The sequence below is a fragment of the Phyllobates terribilis genome, unplaced genomic scaffold (assembly GCF_046119375.1).
Source record: "Phyllobates terribilis strain yellow unplaced genomic scaffold, ASM4611937v1 Scaffold_69__1_contigs__length_7402412, whole genome shotgun sequence".
NCBI classification, from domain to species: domain Eukaryota; kingdom Metazoa; phylum Chordata; class Amphibia; order Anura; family Dendrobatidae; genus Phyllobates; species Phyllobates terribilis.
The window spans coordinates 4147671-4169771 of NW_027362829.1; the positions used below are offsets into that span (position 1 = coordinate 4147671).

The window sequence follows — 22101 nt, forward strand, 5'->3', positions numbered from 1 at the left end:
CATCAGAAAATAATCATGTTAATTTGTCTCATGCTCCTCATTAGTGCTCCTCCATTGTTTTACTATTAACTGTCTCTGATTCATATTTTTTTCCTGTATAAATTATAATTAATACAATTTTGTAATTTTTTCACTATTATATGGGACTCTGACTTGAAGTTTTTTCCTCTTGTTTATTATGTATGGAGGACTATGTGGGGCCCATTATTCTGTATGGAGGACTATGTGGGGCCCATTATTCTGTATGGAGGACTATGTGGGGCCCATTATTCTGTATGGAGGACTATGTGGGGCCCATTGTACTGTACACTGGTTGGCCCACGACTTTGTCAAAGTTTTTCATTTTGGCCCTCTGCATTTTTTGAGTTTTACATCCCTGATGTAAAATCAGTATGGGTAAATGTACATGGAAATGGCAATAATGCAAAGCTGCTAATTGGACTTTGCTACAAGCCTCCTAATATAGCTGAACACGTAGAGGATGATATGCTGCAACAAATTAAAAAGGCAACAAAAACAAGTCATGGTCAAAAGTGTTGGCTCCCTTGAAATTGTTACAGAAAATGAAGTCATTCTCCCAGAAAATTATTGAAATTACACTTTTTGTTATACACGTTTATTTCCTTGGCATGTATTGGAACAACACAAGAAAACAGAGAAAAAAAGGCAAATTGAACATAATTTCACACAAAATAGGTAGGACAAAATAGGTGACACCTTGCCAAAATTGTGGGTAAACAACTTTGTTTCAAGCATGTGAAGCTTGTTCAAACGCAATTTTGGCAAGTAACAGGTGTGGGCAATATGAAAATCACAACTAAAACCAGATAAAGGAAGAAGTTGATTCAATCTTTGCATTGTGTGCATATGAGTGGCACACTAAGCATGGAGAAAACAGAAAAAGGAGAAGAGAACTGTCTGAGGACTTGAGAACCAAAATTGTTGAAAAATATCAACAATTTCAAGGTTATAAGTCCATCTTTAGAGATCGGCATGTTCCTTTGTCCAAGGTGTACAGCATAATCAATAAATTTACAACCCATACAGTCAAATATGGGGGAGGTTCAAAGGTGTTTTGGGGTTGCTTTGCTGTCTCCGACTGTGTGCAAGGCATCATGAAATCTGAAGATTAGCAAAGGATTTTGGGTCACAATATAGTGCCTAGTGTCAGAAAGCTGGGTTTGCGTCCTAGGTAGTGTTGAGCGAGCATGTTCTATTAACCCTTTCGCCGAGTATGCTCGGGCCGAGCTCCGAGTATTTACAGCTGCTCAGTGATATGTCTGAATCACTCCCATGTGCATGATTTGCAACTGTTTGACAGCTTTATTACATGTGAGGAATGTCCATTTCTTACACATTCCTCACATGTAATAAAGCTGCCAAACAGTCGCAAATCATGGACACTTGAGCGATTCAAACATAACACTGAGCAGCTGTAAATACTCGGAGCTCACCCGAGCATACTCGGAACAGAACATACTCGCTCAACACTAGTCCTAGGTAATGGATCTTACAGCATGAAAATGAGCCCAAACATACTTCAAGAAGCACCCAGAAAATGGATGGAAACAAAGTGCTGGAGAGTTCAAACCAGCAATGAGTCTTGATCTAAATCCCATTGAACACCTGTGGAGAGATCTTAAAATTGCTGTATGGAGAAAAATATTAAAATTTGAGAGTCCTCAGTGGTTGATACCATTTTTTCAGTTAGCCATTAGTCAGTAAGCTTTCGAGACTACTCAGGTCTCTTCATGAGACATAGTATAATACAAAATCCGAATAGTCACATATTTATACACTACAGGGCACAGGAATAATGCAATAGATCAGACAAGTGAAGTGAAGCAGAACTATCAGTATGGGAAAAGGATAAGCAGTTGTGGCCGTAAATATGTGTGGACACAAGTAGATCTATTCTTTTTTTCGTTATTTTGTGTGGCGATGAGAATTCATCCTTGTTTTAAGTTTTTGCCCTGTCTTCCCTACATACAGACCCCCAGTTGGACAATTGGTACATATAATTAAGTTCATTGTGATGCAGCTGAAAGTACCTGGGATCTTGTGGTCCTGATGTGAGTTGGGAATCTTTATCTTGTCCGTGGTCTTTATAAATGGACGGGTTTTACATTTACAGTTGGTGAGGATGAATTTTATAAGTTTCACCACAAAGGTGAAACTATCCTCCCGGTCAGTTTGCTTTCCCTCCCAGTATCTTTTCATTCTAACAATGTTAGGTTTCTGGGAGATTATACTTGTTCCTTTTATTTTTGGTTCTCCTTAGCTTGCCTTCTTTGCCCTATATGAATGTGTTTTTGTTTCTCATTCAGGGTTTTCATATTTTACTTCATACTTTCCTTTCCCCTTGTTGACAGTGTGTTGCAGTGTCCCCTCTGGTTCCTCAGGAGGTATGAGAAACTCATCAACAACTTATTAGGGAGTTAGGTCTGTGGTGACGTTTTTAGTTGTACAGCTAGGGCATTTTTTGTCTGTACAGAGACTAGTTGGGTGTAGTTGCGGCATTCTCCCGTGTGGGTTCTCCGATGGTTATCAAGATGCACTTTCTGTTTAAAACATTTCCCACATTTTGAACATGAAAAAGGCTTCTTCCCTGTGTGAGTTCTCTGATGTTTATTAAGATGTGAATTCTGTCCAAAACATTTCCCACAATCTGAACATGAAAAAGGCTTCTCCCCTGTGTGAGTTCTCACATGTTCGATAAGAGTAGATTTCTCTGTAAAATATTTCCCACATTCTGAACATGAAAATGGCTTCTCTCCTGTGTGAGTTCTCTGATGGTTGATAAGAGTTGATTTCTCTGAAAAACATTTTCCACATTCTGAACATGGAAAAGGCTTCTCCCCTGTGTGAGTTCTCTGATGTGTGAAAAGATTTGATTTCTTTGCAAAACATTTCCCACATTCTGAACATGAAAATGGCTTCTCCCCTGTGTGAGTTCTCTGATGTATATTAAGATATGATTTCCGTACAAAACATTTCCCACATTCTGAACATGGAAAAGGCTTCTCCCCTGTGTGAGTTCTCACATGTTTGATAAGAGTAGATTTCTCTGTAAAATATTTCCCACATTCTGAACATGAAAATGGCTTCTCTCCTGTGTGAGTTCTCTGATGGTTGATAAGAGTTGATTTCTTTAAAAAACATTTTCCACATTCTGAACATGAAAATGGCTTCTCCCCTGTGTGAGTTCTCTGATGTATATTAAGATTTGATTTCTGTACAAAACTTTTCCCACAATCAGAAAATGTAAAAGGCTTCTCCTCTGTGTGGGCTCTCTGGTGTTTAAGAAAACTAGATTTATGGTTAAAACATTTTCCACATTCTGAACATGGAAAAGGCTTCTCCCCTGTGTGAGTTCTCTGATGTTTGATAAGATTTGATTTCTCTGTAAAAAAATTCCCACATTCTGAACAGGAAAATGGCTTCTCTCCTGTGTGAGTTCTCTGATGGTTGATAAGAGTTGATTTCTCAGAAAAACATTTTCCACATTCTGAACATGGAAAAGGCTTCTCCCCTGTGTGAGTTCTCTGATGTCTGAAAAGATTTGATTTCTCTGCAAAACATTTCCCACATTCTGAACATGAAAATGGCTTCTCCCCTGTGTGAGTTCTCTGATGTATATTAAGATATGATTTCTGTACAAAACATTTTCCACATTCTGAACATGGAAAAGGCTTCTCCCCTGTGTGAGTGCTCACATGTTTGATAAGAGTAGATTTCTTTGCAAAATATTTCCCACATTCTGAACATGAAAATGGCTTCTCCCCTGTGTGAGTTCTCTGATGTATATTAAGATTTGATTTCTGTACAAAACTTTTCCCACAATCTGAACATGTAAAAGGCTTCTCCTCTGTGTGGGTTCTCTGGTGTTTAAGAAAACTAGATTTATGGTTAAAACATTTTCCACATTCTGAACATGGAAAAGGCTTCTCCCCTGTGTGAGTTCTCTGATGTTTGATAAGATTTGATTTCTCTGTAAAAAAATTCCCACATTCTGAACAGGAAAATGGCTTCTCTCCTGTGTGAGTTATCTGGTGCCTAACAAGACTTGATTTCTGATTAAAACATTTCCCACACTTGGAGCAAGAAAATCTATTCTTCGCTGTGTGAATTTTTTGATGTTTAAAAAAAGACTTTTTGAGAAGAAAACTATTTGTATATTCTGAATGTGAAAATGGCTTCTTTGCATTAGGAGCAGTTTGTTTTTTAATGCTTATTTTGTGACTTTGATTTTCCTTAGTAGTCGGTAATGAATCAGAAGACGAGACCTGTTTCAAAGGATCAGATGACAGATCTTTGCTGTGAAGGGATGATGGTAAATCTGGAGTAATGTCATTCATTTCAATTGTATCCTGTGGAATCTGAAAATTATCTGATTTGAAAATTGAAGATGTCAGCTGTCCCTCTGATCTCCTGGTACAGTCATCTGCCAAGAATAAAAACAATCATCATTTTTTTAATAAAGAATCCTTGAATTTTATATTTTTGAACATTTCTACTTAAACGGTCCATTAAAAAAGGCAAGTTATATAAAAAAATTCACTTATTCACCAAGACAATGACCATCTAATAGAAAACCTCATAGGATGAAGCAGTGGAGCGTGGTGTTCAACTGTTTGTTCATTCTGGCTCCCAAATATGGAGTAAAAGGCGCAGGCTCTGTCCAGCCACTAAGATTAGGGTGCCTGGGACCTGTAGTACCATCCAGTCTGGCAGTATGGGTGTGTGTGCTGTCCAGCTGGAATAATCTGCTCCCTGCTTCAGCCATTTGGAGAGCACTGCACCCTACTAAAGGTGGAAGCATATTGCTGGAAGCTGCCAGATACAGCCTTGTTCTCCTCTGGTTCAGTCCTCTGTGCTCAGCTCCCGGCTTGTGGATTTGTTTCCTGTTGTGACCTCGGCCCGTTTACTGACTACTCGTGTCTTCTGATTTTGTATTTTCTCTGCCCTCCTGGTTCTGACCCGGCTACCTGACTATTCTTCTTTCCATCTCACTCCAAAGAAGAGCAGTTAACACCGTGGCCCAAGCCTAGGGGTCTCTGTGTAGGTTCAGATCCACGTAGAGGGGTTAAAGGGTGATGATCAAAGTAATTTGTGAAATCTGTAAACAGGGTAGATAGTGACAAGCCTGTTCGTGGTAGCCATCTTTTGAGCATTCCTAATATCTAAATGGCGCTCCTTCCCTTCTTAACCTGCCATGTGCCCAGACAGTAGTGTACAACCGTATATAGGGGATTGTCAGATTCAAAAGAAGTTGGAAAATAATTTGTAAGGTCCATTTGTTTCCTATTATCCTTTGTGAAGAATTCCAAAGTTATCACCACATAAAGTGACACACGTCAGATTTGAAAAATGGGGCCTGATCAGAAACATAAAACTGCGGGAAGGGGTTAAATCAGAGGATTACAGAAGTTAAAAACTGTGACTATAGACAATAAAACATCGACTGAAATGATCAAACTGAACAGTCTTCATCAGAGAAAAATTAGTAACTAGTGGTGAAACCTCTCTGGGGTAATTGGAGTATGGGGCTCGGTGGCTCTTGGCAATCTAAACTATCATAAGAACCAATATTTTCTGTCAGATGAGTGTCAAGAAGAAATATTAGACATTTAAAGTGAACTTTTTTATAATACTGCAGAGCTGAGGTGTCTTAAATGTAGATCTCGGGCATTTGGAAGAGGTAATGGAGATCTTTTTGAAAAACTACCAGGGAGTTATAGAGTCACATAAGTGAGGCCGGCTGATCCAACCACAATGAAACTATCATAGAGAGGGAATTTGTAAAAAAAAGAAAGAATATAAAAACATGTAACATCCCCAACAACAACGTATGTATGAAGGGAGAAATCCAACACTAAACTGGAGTTGCACTCATTTATGGTGGACCATTTGGCTTGAACAAGCCGGAACCCCGAACACGAACCTGAATTTGAAATGCCGAACAAATTTGCTCAATACTATTTATGATGTGGAGTGAATCTATGAAACCAGGGCTGGAGCCAACACATCTCCTGCAGGCGTGAATAAATGTATATTACAGCCATCAGCCACGCACAGCTTAGAGATATATCATGGCACAGGTGTAATGTTTTCTGTATAGTTTATCACAATCCAGTTTGAAGTTAGTTGGTTTTAAAATAAATTGAACAGTCAGGATAAAGGGAAACTCTGCTGTTATTGTACAGAAATTCACACTTGGCCTCACTGCACATTTAATGTTGTCGATCATAAAAGTGAAGTTTGGCCAAAAAGACTGGACCTGGTCTTGTAGGGACCATATGAGCACATTCAGCAGCACAGAAGGTAGATTCATCCAAAAAGATATCAGGGATCTAGGAAGCCAACACCATCATTACCCTCCGCTTTCTCTTACAGGCCCATCATTATATTTTTCTTCAAGGGATTTTCTCACTAGTCAGCACATTCTACGTACGCTGTCATTTGGCTTTGTAGTTTACAGATCTGGGCAGGTAACGGTCAGCGTCTCCTAATCCCAGGGGGTAGGTGGATCCTCCAGGTTGTAAGTGCTACAGAAAAGGGCTTTCACAATTACACAAAGTAATCTGAATATTTTCGGACGGAGGAGAATGTTGTGGTCTAGAGGCAAAATGGTGATCACACGATTGTGATATGGCTGGACTACATCACCGATAAAGCAGCCACAGCCAATGACTGAGAAGAATCTGTGACTTCTCTGCATTTAGTGGTTACTACTCACCTGGGTAGTCATATGTAGGAATCTCCTCTTTACACCGCTCATCACCCCTCACATATGTCTCTGTAGTATTAATATGGGTCAGATCTTCACCCTGAAACAAATATTATAAAAGTCAAAGACAGATGAAGAAGTCACATCTATGATCAGCTCTAATCCTGTTATCTCCACCGTTCTCATAACACAAATTTAAAACATAATAATGGTGGATAAAACAAGACTGAAGACAGGACCTTTACAGCCGTCTACACATCATAGGGGAAATCTCATGACATCTTCTCTCCATCTACCTGAAGAACATTGGTATCTTCTTGTTTACAGTCCTGTGGAAGAAGAGGATGGGGACATCTCTCTGGTGTTGTCCTCTTACTGGATAGATCTGGAGGAAACACATACAAGGACTGAATACATTTTTTACATACAGATAATTATAGGCCGTGTGTATTTAGTCCTGTCTATTACCTGGTGATGTGAAGGGCTGGGGAACCTCCATCATGACGTCCTTGTACAGATCTTTGTGTCCTTCTAAATACTCCCACTCCTCCATGGAGAAATAGACAGCGACATCCTGACATCTTATAGGAACCTGACACATACAATGATACCGTCATCCCCCAGATCCCTTCATAGCATTACTGTATAATATCCCAGCATTCCCAGCAGTGTCACCTCTCCAGTCAGCAGCTCAATCATCTTGTAGGTGAGTTCTAGGATCTTCTGGTCATTGATGTCCTCATGTATCAGAGGGTGAGGTGGAGGCCCTGTGATTGGGCTCAGGGGTATTCCCCATTCCTCAGACACAGGGTCCTGACAGCGCTCACTAGAGGTCTTCTTCACTACTGTGTAATCCTGGTTATGGAGAGACACATTAATAAATCTCCCTCCAGACATTTCCAGAGTCCTCACCTCTCCAGTTCTGTCCATCTGTTATTCCCATAGATAAGAATGATGTAATGTGACGTCATCAGAATCTCTCACCTCTCCAGTAAGACGGAAGAGGATCTCTAGGGCGAGGTGTAATATCCTCTCCGCCATCTTGTCCATCATTTTCCTGGATAAATCAGGAAAATTTTCTTATATAGATGATCTTCACTGAGAGGATCCGGTATTTTAGAGTTCTGAATGAGAAAAAGATAAGCTGATGGATAAGACCATTTTTCACAGCTTACTAATTCTCCTACACATAAAGATGGAAATATTCTTTGACCTGATCTTCGCCCGGCTCTGTTCAATACATGATTTTACTAACTCTCCTCTTCCACTCTCTGATCACAACCTTCTTTCATTCTCTGTCAAGAACTGTCACCCTGCTCAAGACACCCCCACTTTCCACACTTATAGAAATATACATGCCATTAACACCCAGAAATTTATGAAAATGTTGCAATCATCATTGGCCCCAATCTCCTTCCTCTCATGCCCTGACTTTGCACTGAAGCATTATAACGAAACATTGCAATGCGCCCTGGATGAAGCCGCACCTCCTACACAGAGAACAACTCGGCACAGACGGCGACAACCCTGGAACACACTGCAAATACACTTTCTCCAGTGGTGCTCCAGGTGTGCCGAACGGCTGTGGACAAAATCTAATCTGGCCGAAGATTTCCTCCATTATAAATTTATGCTTAAAACCTATAACTCCGCCCTTCACCTCTCCAAACAAACCTACTTTAACAACCTCGTCATCTCATGGTCCAATAATCCTAAACACCTGTTTGACACTTTTCACTCTCTCCTTAATCAAACAGCACAGGCCTCAAACATCAACCTCAGCACTGACGATCAGGCCAATTATTTAAAAGAAAAAATTGACCATATCCGATAGGAAATTTTCTCTCAATCCCCAAATGTTATGCATACTCCTCCCTCCCACACTGCATCTTGCTAATTTTCTGACTTCAAACCAGTCACGAAAGAAGAAGTGAAAAGGCTCCTTTCTTCATCTCGCTCTACCACCTGCACCAGTGACCCTATTCCCTCACATCTCCTTCAGTCCCTTTCTCCAGCTGTCACTACTCACCTAACTAAAATATTAAACCTCTACCTTTCATCTATTATTTTTCCCTCCTTTTTTAAACACGCCAGCATACATCCATTACTTAAAAAAACATCCCTCGACGAGAACTGTGCTGCTAACTACAGACCTGTTTCCAATCTTCCCTTTATCTCTAAACTACTCGAACAAGTGGTCCACTCCTGTCTAATCCGCTATCTCTCAGATAACTAACATTCTACTGAAACTGCACTCACTAAAGTTTCTAATGATCAACTAACAGTAAAATCTAATGGTCACTACTCCCTGCTGATTCTCCTGGATCTCTCTGCAGCATTCGACACTGTCGATCTACCTCTCTGACTGCTCCTTCACTGTGTCTTTTGTTGGCTTCTCTTCTTCTCCCCTTCCCCTTATTCTCGGGGTTCCTCAAGGATCAGTCCTAGACGCCCTTCTTTTCTACTTATACACCGCTTCTATTGGACAAACAATCAGCAAATTCGGTTTTCAGTACCATCTCTATGCTGATGACACCTAATTAGACACCTCTTCTCTGGACATCACTCCTGCATTATTACAAAATACCAGTGATTGTCTTTCCGCTGTCTCTAACACTATGCCCTCCCTCTATCTAAAATTGAATCTGTCAAAAACTGGACTCCTCTTATTTCCTCCCTCCACTAACCTACCTGTGCCCGATATTGCCATTTCTGTTTGTGGCTCCATCATTACTCGCCAGCAACATGCCCGCTGTCTTGGGGTCATACTTGATTCAGATCTTTCCTTCACTCCTCACATCAAATCACTTGCTCGCTCGTGTCTTCTATACCTCAAAAACATCTCTAGAATTAGAAATTTTCTTTCCTTTGACTCTTACTGTAGCTCTTACTCATTCTCGTCTGGACTATTGCAACTCTTTACTTATCGGTCTCACCTACCGATACAACGATGTCTCTTCCCTGTGCCAGTCATTGCACTGATTGCTCATCCAATACAGAGTTCAATATAAACTTATTGCTCTTACCCACAAAGCTATCCACGATTCAGCACCACTCTACATCTCCTCCCTCGTCTCAGTCTACCACCCTACCAGTGCCCTTCGTTCTGCTAATGACTTAAAGCTGAAATCCTCAGTAAGCCGCACCTCCCACTCCCGTCTCCAAGATTTCTCGCATGCTGCACCAATTCTTTGGAATGTACTACCCAGGACAATTTGATTAATTCCCAATACCCACAGTTTTAAGCGTGCCGTAAAAACCCATTTATTTAGACTGGCCTATCACCTCAACATACTTATCTAACTGTCCCAGTTTTGGCCCATATTAAAATTTTCTTCAAAATCATGCTCATACCATCCATGCACTGAATAGCCTCTGTCTGTACTGTACACATACTGGCTGGCGATCAGTTCATGTAGTGTTATGTACTTACCCTATTTAGTATATTAAGGCTGTATTATACAATATATGTACATTTTACCTTTTGTGTCTCCCCTATTTCCTTATAGACTGTAAGCTTGTGAGCAGGGCCCTCACTCCTTTTAATATCGGAGTTATGCTTATTCTGTAAAGTCTGTATTGTCTGTGTAAGTCCCCCCTAAAATTGTAAAGTGCTGTGGAATATGTTGGCGCTATAAAAATTATTATTATAATTAAATTTAGATGTAAATCTCAGGCCCACTCTATTGATGTTGAGTTCCCTGACAAATTCAAAAGATTGTTCACTCGTCGTCGACCAGATGATAAAAATGTCATCAATATATTTGTACCATACCCCAATATATGGATGCCATCACTTATGACCATCCCTGAATATTGTGGATTCCTCCCACCAGTCCAGGGATAAGTTAGCATATGAGGGGGCACAGAGGCTCCCCATCGCAGTACCCCTGAGCTGGTGGAAGTACTTCCCGTCAAAAAGAAAGAAGTTATGAGTAAGAGTGAATTTTAGAAGATCCTCCATGAAGTCATTATGTCTGCTACACTCTACTGATCTCGATTTCAGGAAATATCTTACTCCTCTGATACCATCCTCATGCGGTATATTACTGTACAAAGCCTCGATATCTAGTAAAGCCTGCTCCCCTACATGCATGTATACATGCTCGAGGGTCTACATGTAGGGGAGCAGGCAAAGGGAAAACCAACTCTAGAGGGATTATTCCAACTTCAGGACCTCAGGCGATACTATGGGAACATTACACTGTGTAGGGGCATCATACATCCTGCATAAGGGGGATAATGGGGACATTACACTGTGTGGGGGCATCATACATCCTGCATAAGGAGCATAATGGGGGCATTACACTGTGGGGGCATCATACATCCTGCATAAGGGGCATAATGGGAGCATTACACTGTGGGGGCATCATACATCCTGCTTAAGGGGCATAATGGGGGCATTACACTGTGGGGGCATCATACATCCTGCATAAGGGGCATAATGGGGGCATTACACTGTGGGGGCATCATACATCCTGCATAAGGGGCATAATGGGGGCATTACACTGTGTGGGGGCATCATACATCCTCCATAAGGGGCATAATGGGGGCATTACACTGTGGGGGCATCATACATCCTACATAAGGGGCATAATGGGGGAACATTACACTGTGTGGGGGCATCATACATCCTGCATAAGGGGCATAATGGGGGCAGTACACTGTGTGGGGGGCATCATACATACTGCATAAGGGGCATAATGGGGGCATTACACTGTGTGGGGGCATCATACATACTGCATAAGAGGCAAAATGGGGGCATTACACTGTGGGGGGCATCATACATACTGCATAAGGGGCATTACACTGTGGGGGGCATCATACATACTGCATAAGGGGCATTACACTGTGGGGGGCATCGTACATACTGCATAAGGGGCATAATGGGGACATTACACTGTGTGGGGGCATCATACATCCTGCATAAGGGGCATAATGGGGGCATTACACTGTGTGGGGCATCATACATCCTGTATAAAGGGCATAATGGGGGCATTACACTGGGGCATCATACATCCTGCATAAGGAGCATAATGGGGGCATTACACTGTGTGGGGGCATCATACATCCTGCATAAGGGGCATAATGGGGGCATTACACTGTGGGGGCATCATACATCCTGCATAAGGGGCATAATGGGGGCATTACACTGTGTGAGGGCATCATATATCCTCCATAAGGGGCATAATGGGGGCATTACACTGTGGGGGCATCATACATCCTACATAAGGGGCATAATGGGGGAACATTACACTGTGTGGGGGCATCATACATCCTGCATAAGGGGCATAATGGGGGCAGTACACTGTGTGGGGGGCATCATACATACTGCATAAGGGGCATAATGGGGGCATTACACTGTGTGGGGGCATCATACATACTGCATAAGGGGCAAAATGGGGGCATTACACTGTGGGGGGCATCATACATACTGCATAAGGGGCATAATGGGGGCATTACACTGTGGGGGGCATCGTACATACTGCATAAGGGGCATAATGGGGACATTACACTGTGTGGGGGCATCATACATCCTGCATAAGGGGCATAATGGGGGCATTACACTGTGTGGGGCATCATACATCCTGTATAAGGGGCATAATGGGGGCATTACACTGGGGCATCATACATCCTGCATAAGGGGCATAATGGGGGCATTACACTGGGGCATCATACATCCTGCATAAGGGGCATAATGGGGGCATTACACTGTGGGGGCATCTTACATACCGCATAAGGGGCATAATGGGGGCATTACACTGTGGGGGCATCTTACATACTGCATAAGGGGCATAATGGGGGCATTACACTGTGGGGGGCATCATACATACTGCATAAGGGGCATTACACTGTGTGGGGGCATCATACATCCTGCATAAGGGGCATAATGGGGGCATTACACTGTGGGGGCATCTTACATACTGCATAAGGGGCATAATGGGGGCATTACACTGTGGGGGCATCATACATCCTGCATAAGGGGCATAATGGGGGCATTACACTGTGGGGGCATCGTACATACTACATAAGGGGCATAATGGGGGCATTACACTGTGTGGGGGCATAATACATACTGCATAAGGGGCATAATGGGGCATTACACTGTGTGGTGGCATCATACATCCTGCATAAGGGGCATAATGGGGGCATTACACTGTGGGGGGGCATCATACATCCTGCATAAGGGGCATAATGGGGCCATCATACATCCTGCATAAGGGGCATAATGGGGGCATTACACTGTGGGGGGCATCATACATCCTGCATAAGGGGCATAATGGGGGCATTACACTGTGGGGCCAGTAAAGGGGTCCTGTACTATGAGAACAATACGTTTCCTTCCTTCCTGTCTCCATAGTTGGGTCGTATGTATCTATTATAGGAAACAGAACAAAAACCTTATGATTCTTATAAAGGGGCAACACAAGACCCCAAAAGAGTCTCGGTGCTGAAGGGGTTAATGCCCCCTGCGCCCAGTAATGGGGTCTCCACATACCTCCACCTGCAGAGCCGCCACCACATATATGGCTGCTCTGTGCGCACAGGAGCTGTGATGAGGTCACAGGAGGGGAGGAGTCAGGGGTCACATGATCAGGGGCCTCAGTGGATGCAGGACTCTGCTGTGCTGGTTGTCATGGTGCTGGATGAGCTGAAGTTTATGTGTGGGGTCAGGAGGGCTTTACAGTGTGGATGTAGCAGAGCCGCGTGTGTACGAGGTGTACGGAGCAGAGCCGTGTGTGTACGAGGTGTACGGAGCGGAGCCGCGTGTGTACGAGGCGTACGGAGCAGAGCCGCGTGTGTACGAGGCGTACGGAGCAGAGCCGCGTGTGTACGAGGCGTACGGAGCAGAGCCGCGTGTGTACGAGGCGTACGGAGCAGAGCCGCGTGTGTACGAGGCGTACGGAGCAGAGCCGCGTGTGTACGAGGCGTACGGAGCAGAGCCGCGTGTGTACGAGGCGTACGGAGCAGAGCCGCGTGTGTACGAGGCGTACGGAGCAGAGCCGCGTGTGTACGAGGCGTACGGAGCAGAGCCGCGTGTGTACGAGGCGTACGGAGCAGAGCCGCGTGTGTACGAGGCGTACGGAGCAGAGCCGCGTGTGTACGAGGCGTACGGAGCAGAGCCGCGTGTGTACGAGGCGTACGGAGCAGAGCCGCGTGTGTACGAGGCGTACGGAGCAGAGCCGCGTGTGTACGAGGCGTACGGAGCAGAGCCGCGTGTGTACGAGGCGTACGGAGCAGAGCCGCGTGTGTACGAGGCGTACGGAGCGGAGCCGCGTGTGTACGAGGCGTACGGAGCGGAGCCGCGTGTGTACGAGGCGTACGGAGCGGAGCCGCGTGTGTACGAGGCGTACGGAGCGGAGCCGCGTGTGTACGAGGCGTACGGAGCGGAGCCGCGTGTGTACGAGGCGTACGGAGCGGAGCCGCGTGTGTACGAGGCGTACGGAGCGGAGCCGCGTGTGTACGAGGCGTACGGAGCGGAGCCGCGTGTGTACGAGGCGTACGGAGCGGAGCCGCGTGTGTACGAGGCGTACGGAGCGGAGCCGCGTGTGTACGAGGCGTACGGAGCGGAGCCGCGTGTGTACGAGGCGTACGGAGCGGAGCCGCGTGTGTACGAGGCGTACGGAGCGGAGCCGCGTGTGTACGAGGCGTACGGAGCGGAGCCGCGTGTGTACGAGGCGTACGGAGCGGAGCCGCGTGTGTACGAGGCGTACGGAGCGGAGCCGCGTGTGTACGAGGTGTACGGAGCGGAGCCGCGTGTGTACGAGGTGTGCAGAGCCGCGTGTGTACGAGGTGTACGGAGCGGAGCCGCGCGTGTACGAGGTGTACGGAGCGGAGCCGCGCGTGTGCGAGGTGTACGGAGCAGAGCCGCGCGTGTGCGAGGTGTACGGAGCAGAGCCGCGCGTGTGCGAGGTGTACGGAGCAGAGCCGCGCGTGTGCGAGGTGTACGGAGAGGAGCAGCGTGTGTGCGAGGTGTACGGAGAGGAGCAGCGTGTGTACGAGGTGTACGGAGCGGAGCCGCGTGTGTGCGAGGTGTACGGAGCGGAGCCGCGTGTGCGAGGTGTACGGAGCGGAGAAGAGCGTGTACGAGGTGTACGGAGCGGAGCCGCGTGTGTACGAGGTGTACGGAGCGGAGCCGCGCGTGTACGAGGTGTACGGAGCGGAGCCGCGCGTGTACGAGGTGTACGGAGCGGAGCCGCGCGTGTACGAGGTGTACGGAGCGGAGCCGCGCGTGTACGAGGTGTACGGAGCGGAGCCGCGCGTGTACGAGGTGTACGGAGCGGAGCCGCGCGTGTACGAGGTGTACGGAGCGGAGCCGCGCGTGTACGAGGTGTACGGAGCGGAGCCGCGCGTGTACGAGGTGTACGGAGCGGAGCCGCGCGTGTACGAGGTGTACGGAGCGGAGCCGCGCGTGTACGAGGTGTACGGAGCGGAGCCGCGCGTGTACGAGGTGTACGGAGCGGAGCCGCGCGTGTACGAGGTGTACGGAGCGGAGCCGCGCGTGTACGAGGCGTACGGAGCGGAGCCGCAGGTGTACGAGGTGTACGGAGCGGAGCGGCGTGTACGAGGTGTACGGAGCAGAGCCGCGTGTGTTCGAGGTGTACGGATCGGAGCCGCGTGTACGAGGTGTACGGAGCGGAGCCTTGTTTGTACGAGGTGTACGGAGCGGAGCCGCGTGTACGAGGTGTACGGAGCGGAGCCGCGTGTGTACGAGGTGTACGGAGCGGAGTCGCGTGTACGAGGTGTACGGAGCGGAGCCGCGTGTGTACGAGGTATACTGAGCGGAGCCGCGTGTGTACGAGGTGTACTGAGCGGAGCCGCGTGTGTACGAGGTGTACTAAGCGGAGCCGCGTGTGTACGGAGCGGAGACGCGTGTGTACGAGGTGTACGAAGCGGAGACGCGTGTGTACGAGGTGTACGGAGCAGAGCCGCGTGTGTACGAGGTGTACGGAGCAGAGCCGCGCGTGTACGAGGTGTACGGAGCGGAGCCGCGCGTGTACGAGGTGTACGGAGCGGAGCCGCGCGTGTACGAGGTGTACGGAGCGGAGCCACGTGTGTACGAGGTGTACGGAGCGGAGCCACGTGTGTACGAGGTGTACGGAGAAGGAGCCGCGCGTGTACGAGGTGTACGGAGCGGAGCCGAGCGTGTACGAGGCGTACGGAGCGGAGCTGCGTGTGTACGAGGTGTACTGAGTGGAGCCGCGTGTGTACGGAGTGGAGCCGCGTGTGTACGAGGTGTACTGAGCGGAGCCGCGTGTGTACGAGGTGTACTGAGCGGAGCCGCGTGTGTACGAGGTGTACTGAGCGGAGCCGCGTGTGTACGAGGTGTACGGAGCAGAGCCGCGTGTGTACGAGGTGTACGGAGCAGAGCCGTGTATGTACGAGGTATATGGAGCGGAGCCGCGCGTGTATAAGGCGTACGGAGCGGAGCCGCGCGTGTACGAGGCGTACGGAGCGGAGCCGCATGTGTACGAGGCGTACGGGCGGAGCCGTGTGTACGAGGTGTACGGAGCGGAGCCGCAACTGTACGAGGTGTATGGAGTGGAGCCGCGTGTGTACGAGGTGTACTGAGCGGAGCCGCGTGTGTACGGAGCGGAGCCGCGTGTTTACGAGGTTTACGGAGCAGAGCCGCGTGTGTACGAGGTGTACGGAGCAGAGCCGCGTGTGTACGAGGTGTACGGAGCAGAGCCGCGCGTGTACTAGGTGTACTGAGCGGAGCCGCGCGTGTACGAGGTGTACGGAGCGGAGCCGCATGTGTACGAGGTGTACGGAGCGGAGCCGCATGTGTACGAGGTGTACGGAGCGGAGCCGCATGTGTACGAGGTGTACGGAGCGGAGCCGCGTGTGTACGAGGTGTACGGAGCGGAGCCGCGTGTGTACGAGGTGTACGGAGCGGAGCCGCGTGTGTACGAGGTGTACTGAGTGGAGCCGCGTGTGTACAAGGTGTACTGAGCGGAGCCGCGTGTGTACGGAGCAGAGCCGCGTGTGTACGAGGTGTACGGAGCAGAGCCGCGTGTGTACGGAGCAGAGCCGCGTGTGTACGAGGTGTACGGAGCAGAGCCGCGTGTGTACGAGGTGTACGGAGCGGAGCCGCGTGTGTATGAGGTGTACAGAGCGGAGCCGCATGTGTACGAGGTGTACGGAGCGGAGCCGCGCATGTACGAGGTGTACGGAGCAGAGCCGCGCATGTACGAGATGTACGGAGCAGAGCCGCGTGTGTACGAGGTGTACGGAGCAGAGCATTGTTTGTACGAGGTGTACGGAGCGGAGCCGCGTGTACGAGGTGTACGGAGCGGAGCCACGTGTGTACGAGGTGTACGGAGCAGAGTCGCGTGTGTATGAGGTGTACGGAGCGGAGCCGCGTTTGTACGAGGTGTACTGAGTGGAGCCGCGTGTGTACGGAGCGGAGACGCGTGTGTACGAGGTGTACGGAGCAGAGCCGCGTGTGTACGAGGTGTACGGAGCAGAGCCGTGTGTGTACGAAGTATACGGAGCGGAGCCGCGCGTGTATGAGGCGTACGGAGCGGAGCCGCGTGTGTACGAGGTGTACTGAGTGGAGCCGCGTGTGTACGAGGTGTACGGAGCGGAGCCGCGCGTGTACGAGGCGTTCGGAGCGGAGCCCCGCGTGTACGAGGTGTACGGAGCGGAGCCGCGTGTGTACGAGGTGTACGGAGCGGAGCCTTGTTTGTACGAGGTGTACGGAGCGGAGCCGCGTGTACGAGGTGTACGGAGCGGAGCCGCGTGTGTACGAGGTGTACGGAGCGGAGTCGCGTGTACGAGGTGTACGGAGCGGAGCCGCGTGTGTACGAGGTATACTGAGCGGAGCCGCGTGTGTACGAGGTGTACTGAGCGGAGCCGCGTGTGTACGAGGTGTACTGAGCGGAGCCGCGTGTGTACGGAGCGGAGACGCGTGTGTACGAGGTGTACGGAGCAGAGCCGCGTGTGTACGAGGTGTACGGAGCAGAGCCGCGCGTGTACGGAACGGAGCCGCGCGTGTACGAGGTGTACGGAGCGGAGCCGCGCGTGTACGAGGTGTACGGAGCGGAGCCGCGCGTGTACGAGGTGTACGGAGCGGAGCCGCGCGTGTACGAGGTGTACGGAGCGGAGCCGCGCGTGTACGAGGTGTACGGAGCAGAGCCGCGCGTGTACGAGGTGTACGGAGCAGAGCCGCGCGTGTACGAGGTGTACGGAGCAGAGCCGCGCGTGTACGAGGTGTACGGAGCAGAGCCGTGTGTGTACGAGGTGTACGGAGCAGAGCCGTGTGTGTACGAGGTGTACGGAGCGGAGCCGCATCTGTACGAGGTGTACGGAGCGGAGCCGCGTGTGTACGAGGTGTACTGAGTGTAGCCGCGTGTGTACAAGGTGTACGGAGCAGAGCCGCATGTGTACGAGGTGTACTGAGCGGAGCCGCGTGTGTACGGAGCGGAGCCGCGTGTTTACGAGGTTTACGGAGCAGAGCCGCATGTGTACGAGGTGTACGGAGCAGAGCCGCATGTGTACGAGGTGTACGGAGCAGAGCCGCATGTGTACGAGGTGTACGGAGCAGAGCCGCATGTGTACGAGGTGTACGGAGCAGAGCCGCATGTGTACGAGGTGTACGGAGCAGAGCCGCGCGTGTACGAGGTGTACGGAGCAGAGCCGCGCGTGTACGAGGTGTACGGAGCAGAGCCGCGCGTGTACGAGGTGTACGGAGCAGAGCCGCGCGTGTACGAGGTGTACGGAGCGGAGCCGCATGTGTACGAGGTGTACGGAGCGGAGCCGCGTGTGTACGAGGTGTACTGAGTGGAGCCGCGTGTGTACAAGGTGTACTGAGCGGAGCCGCGTGTGTACGGAGCAGAGCCGCGTGTGTACGAGGTGTACGGAGCAGAGCCGCGTGTGTACGAGGTGTACGGAGCAGAGCCGCGCGTGTACGAGGTGTACGGAGCAGAGCCGCGCGTGTACGAGGTGTACGGAGCAGAGCCGCGCGTGTACGAGGTGTACGGAGCAGAGCCGCGCGTGTACGAGGTGTACGGAGCAGAGCCGCGCGTGTACGAGGTGTACGGAGCAGAGCCGCGCGTGTACGAGGTGTACGGAGCAGAGCCGCGCGTGTACGAGGTGTACGGAGCAGAGCCGCGCGTGTACGAGGTGTACGGAGCAGAGCCGCGCGTGTACGAGGTGTACGGAGCAGAGCCGCGCGTGTACGAGGTGTACGGAGCGGAGCCGCGTGTGTGCGAGGTGTACGGAGCGGAGCCGCGCGTGTACGAGGTGTACGGAGCGGAGCCGCGCGTGTACGAGGTGTACGGAGCGGAGCCGCGTGTACGTGGTGTACGGAGCGGAGCCGCGTGTGTACGAGGTGTACGGAGCAGAGCCGCGTGTGTACGAGGTGTACGGAGCAGAGCCGCGCGTGTACGAGGTGTACTGAGCGGAGCTGCGTGTGTACGAGGTGTACTGAGTGGAGCCGCGTGTGTACGAGGTGTACGGAGCGGAGCCGCGTGTGTGCGAGGTGTACGGAGCGGAGCCGCGTGTGTACGAGGTGTACGGAGCGGAGCCGCGTGTGTACGAGGTGTACGGAGTTGAGCGGAGCTGCGTGTGTACGAGGTGTACTGAGCGGAGCCGCGTGTGTACGAGGTGTACGGAGCGGAGCCGCGTGTGTGCGAGGTGTACGGAGCAGAGCCGCGTGTGTGCGAGGTGTACGGAGCGGAGCCGCGTGTGTACGAGGTGTACGGAGTAGAGCCGCGCGTGTACGAGGTGTACGGAGCGGAGCCGCGTGTGTGCGAGGTGTACGGAGCAGAGCCGCGTGTGTGCGAGGTGTACGGAGCGGAGCCGCATGTGTACGAGGTGTACGGTGCGGAGCCGCGTGTGTACGAGGTGTACGGGGCGGAGCAGTGAGTGTACGCGATGTACGGAGTGGAGCCGCGTGTGTACGAAATATACGGAGCGGAGCCGCGCGTGTACGGAGCGGAGCCGGGCATGTACGACGTGTATGGAGCGGAGCCGCGTGTGTCCGAGGTGTACGGAACGGAGCCGCATGTGTACGAGGTGTACGGAGCAGAGGCGTGTGTGTACGAGGTGTACGGAGCAGAGCCGCGTGTGTACAAGGTCTACGGAGCAGAGCCGCACGTGTACGAGGTGTACGGAGCGGAGCCGCGCGTGTACGAGGTGTACGGAGCGGAGCCGCGCGTGTACGAGGTGTACGGAGCGGAGCCGCATGTGTACGAGGTGTACGGAGCGGAGCCGCGTGTGTACGAGGTGTACTGAGTGGAGCCGCGTGTGTACGGAGCGGAGCCGCGCGTGTACGAGGTGTACGGAGCGGAGCCGCGTGTACGAGGTGTACGGAGCGGAGCCGCGTGTACGAGGTGTACGGAGCGGAGCCGGGCGTGTACGAGGTGTATGGAGCGGAGCCGGGCGTGTACGAGGTGTATGGAGCGGAGCCGGGCGTGTACGAGGTGTACGGAGCGGAGTCGCGCGTGTACGAGGTGTACGGAGCGGAGCCGTGTGTGTACGAGGTGTACGGAGCAGAACCGCATATGTACGAGGTGTACGGAGCGGAGCCGGGGCTACGGAGCGGAGCCGCATGTGTACGAGGTGTACGGAGCGGAGCCGCGTGTGTACGAGGTGTACTGAGTGGAGCCGCGTGTATACGGAGTGGAACCGCGTGTGTACGAGGTGTACGGAGCAGAGCCGCGTGTGTACGAGGTGTACGGAGCAGAGCCGCGTGTTTACGGTGTGTACGGAGCAGAGCCGCGTGTGTACGAGGTGTACGGAGCGGAGCCGCGTGTGTACGAGGTGTACGGAGCAGAACCGCGTGTACGAGGTGTACGGAGCAAAGCCGCGTGTGTACGAGGTGTACGGATCGGAGCAGCGTGTACGAGGTGTACGGAGCGGAGCCGTGTTTGTACGAGGTGTACGGAGCGGAGCCGCGTGTACGAGGTGTACGGAGCGGAGCCGCGTGTACGAGGTGTACGGAGCGGAGCCGCGTGTGTACGAGGTGTACGGAGCAGAACCACGTGTGTACGAGGTGTACGGAGCAGAGCTGCGTGTGTACGAGGTGTACGTAGCGGAGCTGCGTGTGTACGAGGTGTACGTAGCGGAGCTGCGTGTGTACGAGGTGTACTGAGTGGAGCCGCGTGTGTACGAAGCGGAGCCGCGCGTGTACGAGGTGTACGGAGCGGAGCCGCGTGTGTGCGAGGTGTACGGAGCGGAGCCGCGTGTGTGCGAGGTGTACGGAGCGGAGCCGCGTCTTTATGAGGTGTACGGAGCGGAGCCGCATATGTACGAGGTGTACGGAGCAGAGTCGCGTGTGTACGAGGTGTACGGGGCAGAACAGTGTGTGTACGAGATGTACGGAGTGGAGCCGCGTGTGTACGAAATATACGGAGCGGAGCCGTGCGTGTACGGAGCGGAGCCGGGCATGTACGAGGTGTATGGAGCGGAGCCGCGTGTGTCCGAGGTGTACGGAACGGAGCCGCATGTGTACGGAGCAGAGGCGTGTGTGTACGAGGTGTACGGAGCAGAGCCGCGTGTGTACAAGGTGTACGGAGCAGAGCCGCGCGTGTACAAGGTGTACGGAGCAGAGCCGCGCGTGTACAAGGTGTACGGAGCAGAGCCGCGCGTATACGAGGTGTACGGAGCGGAGCCGCGCGTATACGAGGTGTACGGAGCAGAGCCGCATGTGTACGAGGTGTACGGAGCGGAGCCGCATGTGTACGAGGTGTACGGAGCGGAGCCGCGTGTGTACGAGGTGTACTGAGTGGAGCCGCGTGTGTACGAGGTGTACTGAGCGGAGCCGCGTATGTACAGAGCGGAGCCGCGTGTGTACGAAGCAGAGCCGCGTGTGTACGAGGTGTACGGAGCAGAGCCGCGTGTGTACGAGGTGTACGGAGCAGAGCCGCGTGTGTACGAGGTGTACGGAGCAGAGCCGCGTGTGTACGAGGTGTACGGAGCAGAGCCGCGTGTGTACGAGGTGTACGGAGCAGAGCCGCGTGTGTACGAGGTGTACGGAGCAGAGCCGCGTGTGTACGAGGTGTACGGAGCAGAGCCGCGTGTGTACGAGGTGTACGGAGCAGAGCCGCGTGTGTACGAGGTGTACGGAGCAGAGCCGCGTGTGTACGAGGTGTACGGAGCAGAGCCGCGTGTGTACGAGGTGTACGGAGCAGAGCCGCGTGTGTACGAGGTGTACGGAGCAGAGCCGCGTGTGTACGAGGTGTACGGAGCAGAGCCGCGTGTGTACGAGGTGTACGGAGCAGAGCCGCGTGTGTACGAGGTGTACGGAGCAGAGCCGCGTGTGTACGAGGTGTACGGAGCAGAGCCGCGTGTGTGCGAGGTGTACGGAGCGGAGCCGCGTCTGTATGAGGTGTACGGAGCGGAGCCGCATGTGTACGAGGTGTACG

General features: G+C 51.2%; 1 protein-coding gene across 3 annotated transcripts in view; it reads right to left on the reverse strand.

The window, feature by feature from the left end:
* Positions 1-1462: 1462 nt before the first annotated feature.
* The window catches only part of LOC141194360 (uncharacterized), a 135057-nt gene continuing 114418 nt past the window's right edge, over positions 1463-22101 (reverse strand). For 2 of the 3 annotated variants that reach the window (XM_073662271.1, XM_073662268.1), the window contains exons 2-7: positions 7715-7854; positions 7406-7585; positions 7199-7322; positions 7027-7115; positions 6740-6830; positions 1463-4444 (exon numbers count right to left, since the gene is read on the reverse strand). In XM_073662271.1, coding sequence (XP_073518372.1) covers positions 2439-4444; positions 6740-6830; positions 7027-7115; positions 7199-7322; positions 7406-7585; positions 7715-7783 — 2559 coding nt within the window. In that variant the 5' untranslated portion in view covers positions 7784-7854 and the 3' untranslated portion in view covers positions 1463-2438. Of the gene's footprint in view, positions 4445-6739; positions 6831-7026; positions 7116-7198; positions 7323-7405; positions 7586-7714; positions 7855-13229; positions 13289-22101 lie in introns of those variants that run through there. The other variant, XM_073662270.1, reaches the window with a different exon arrangement.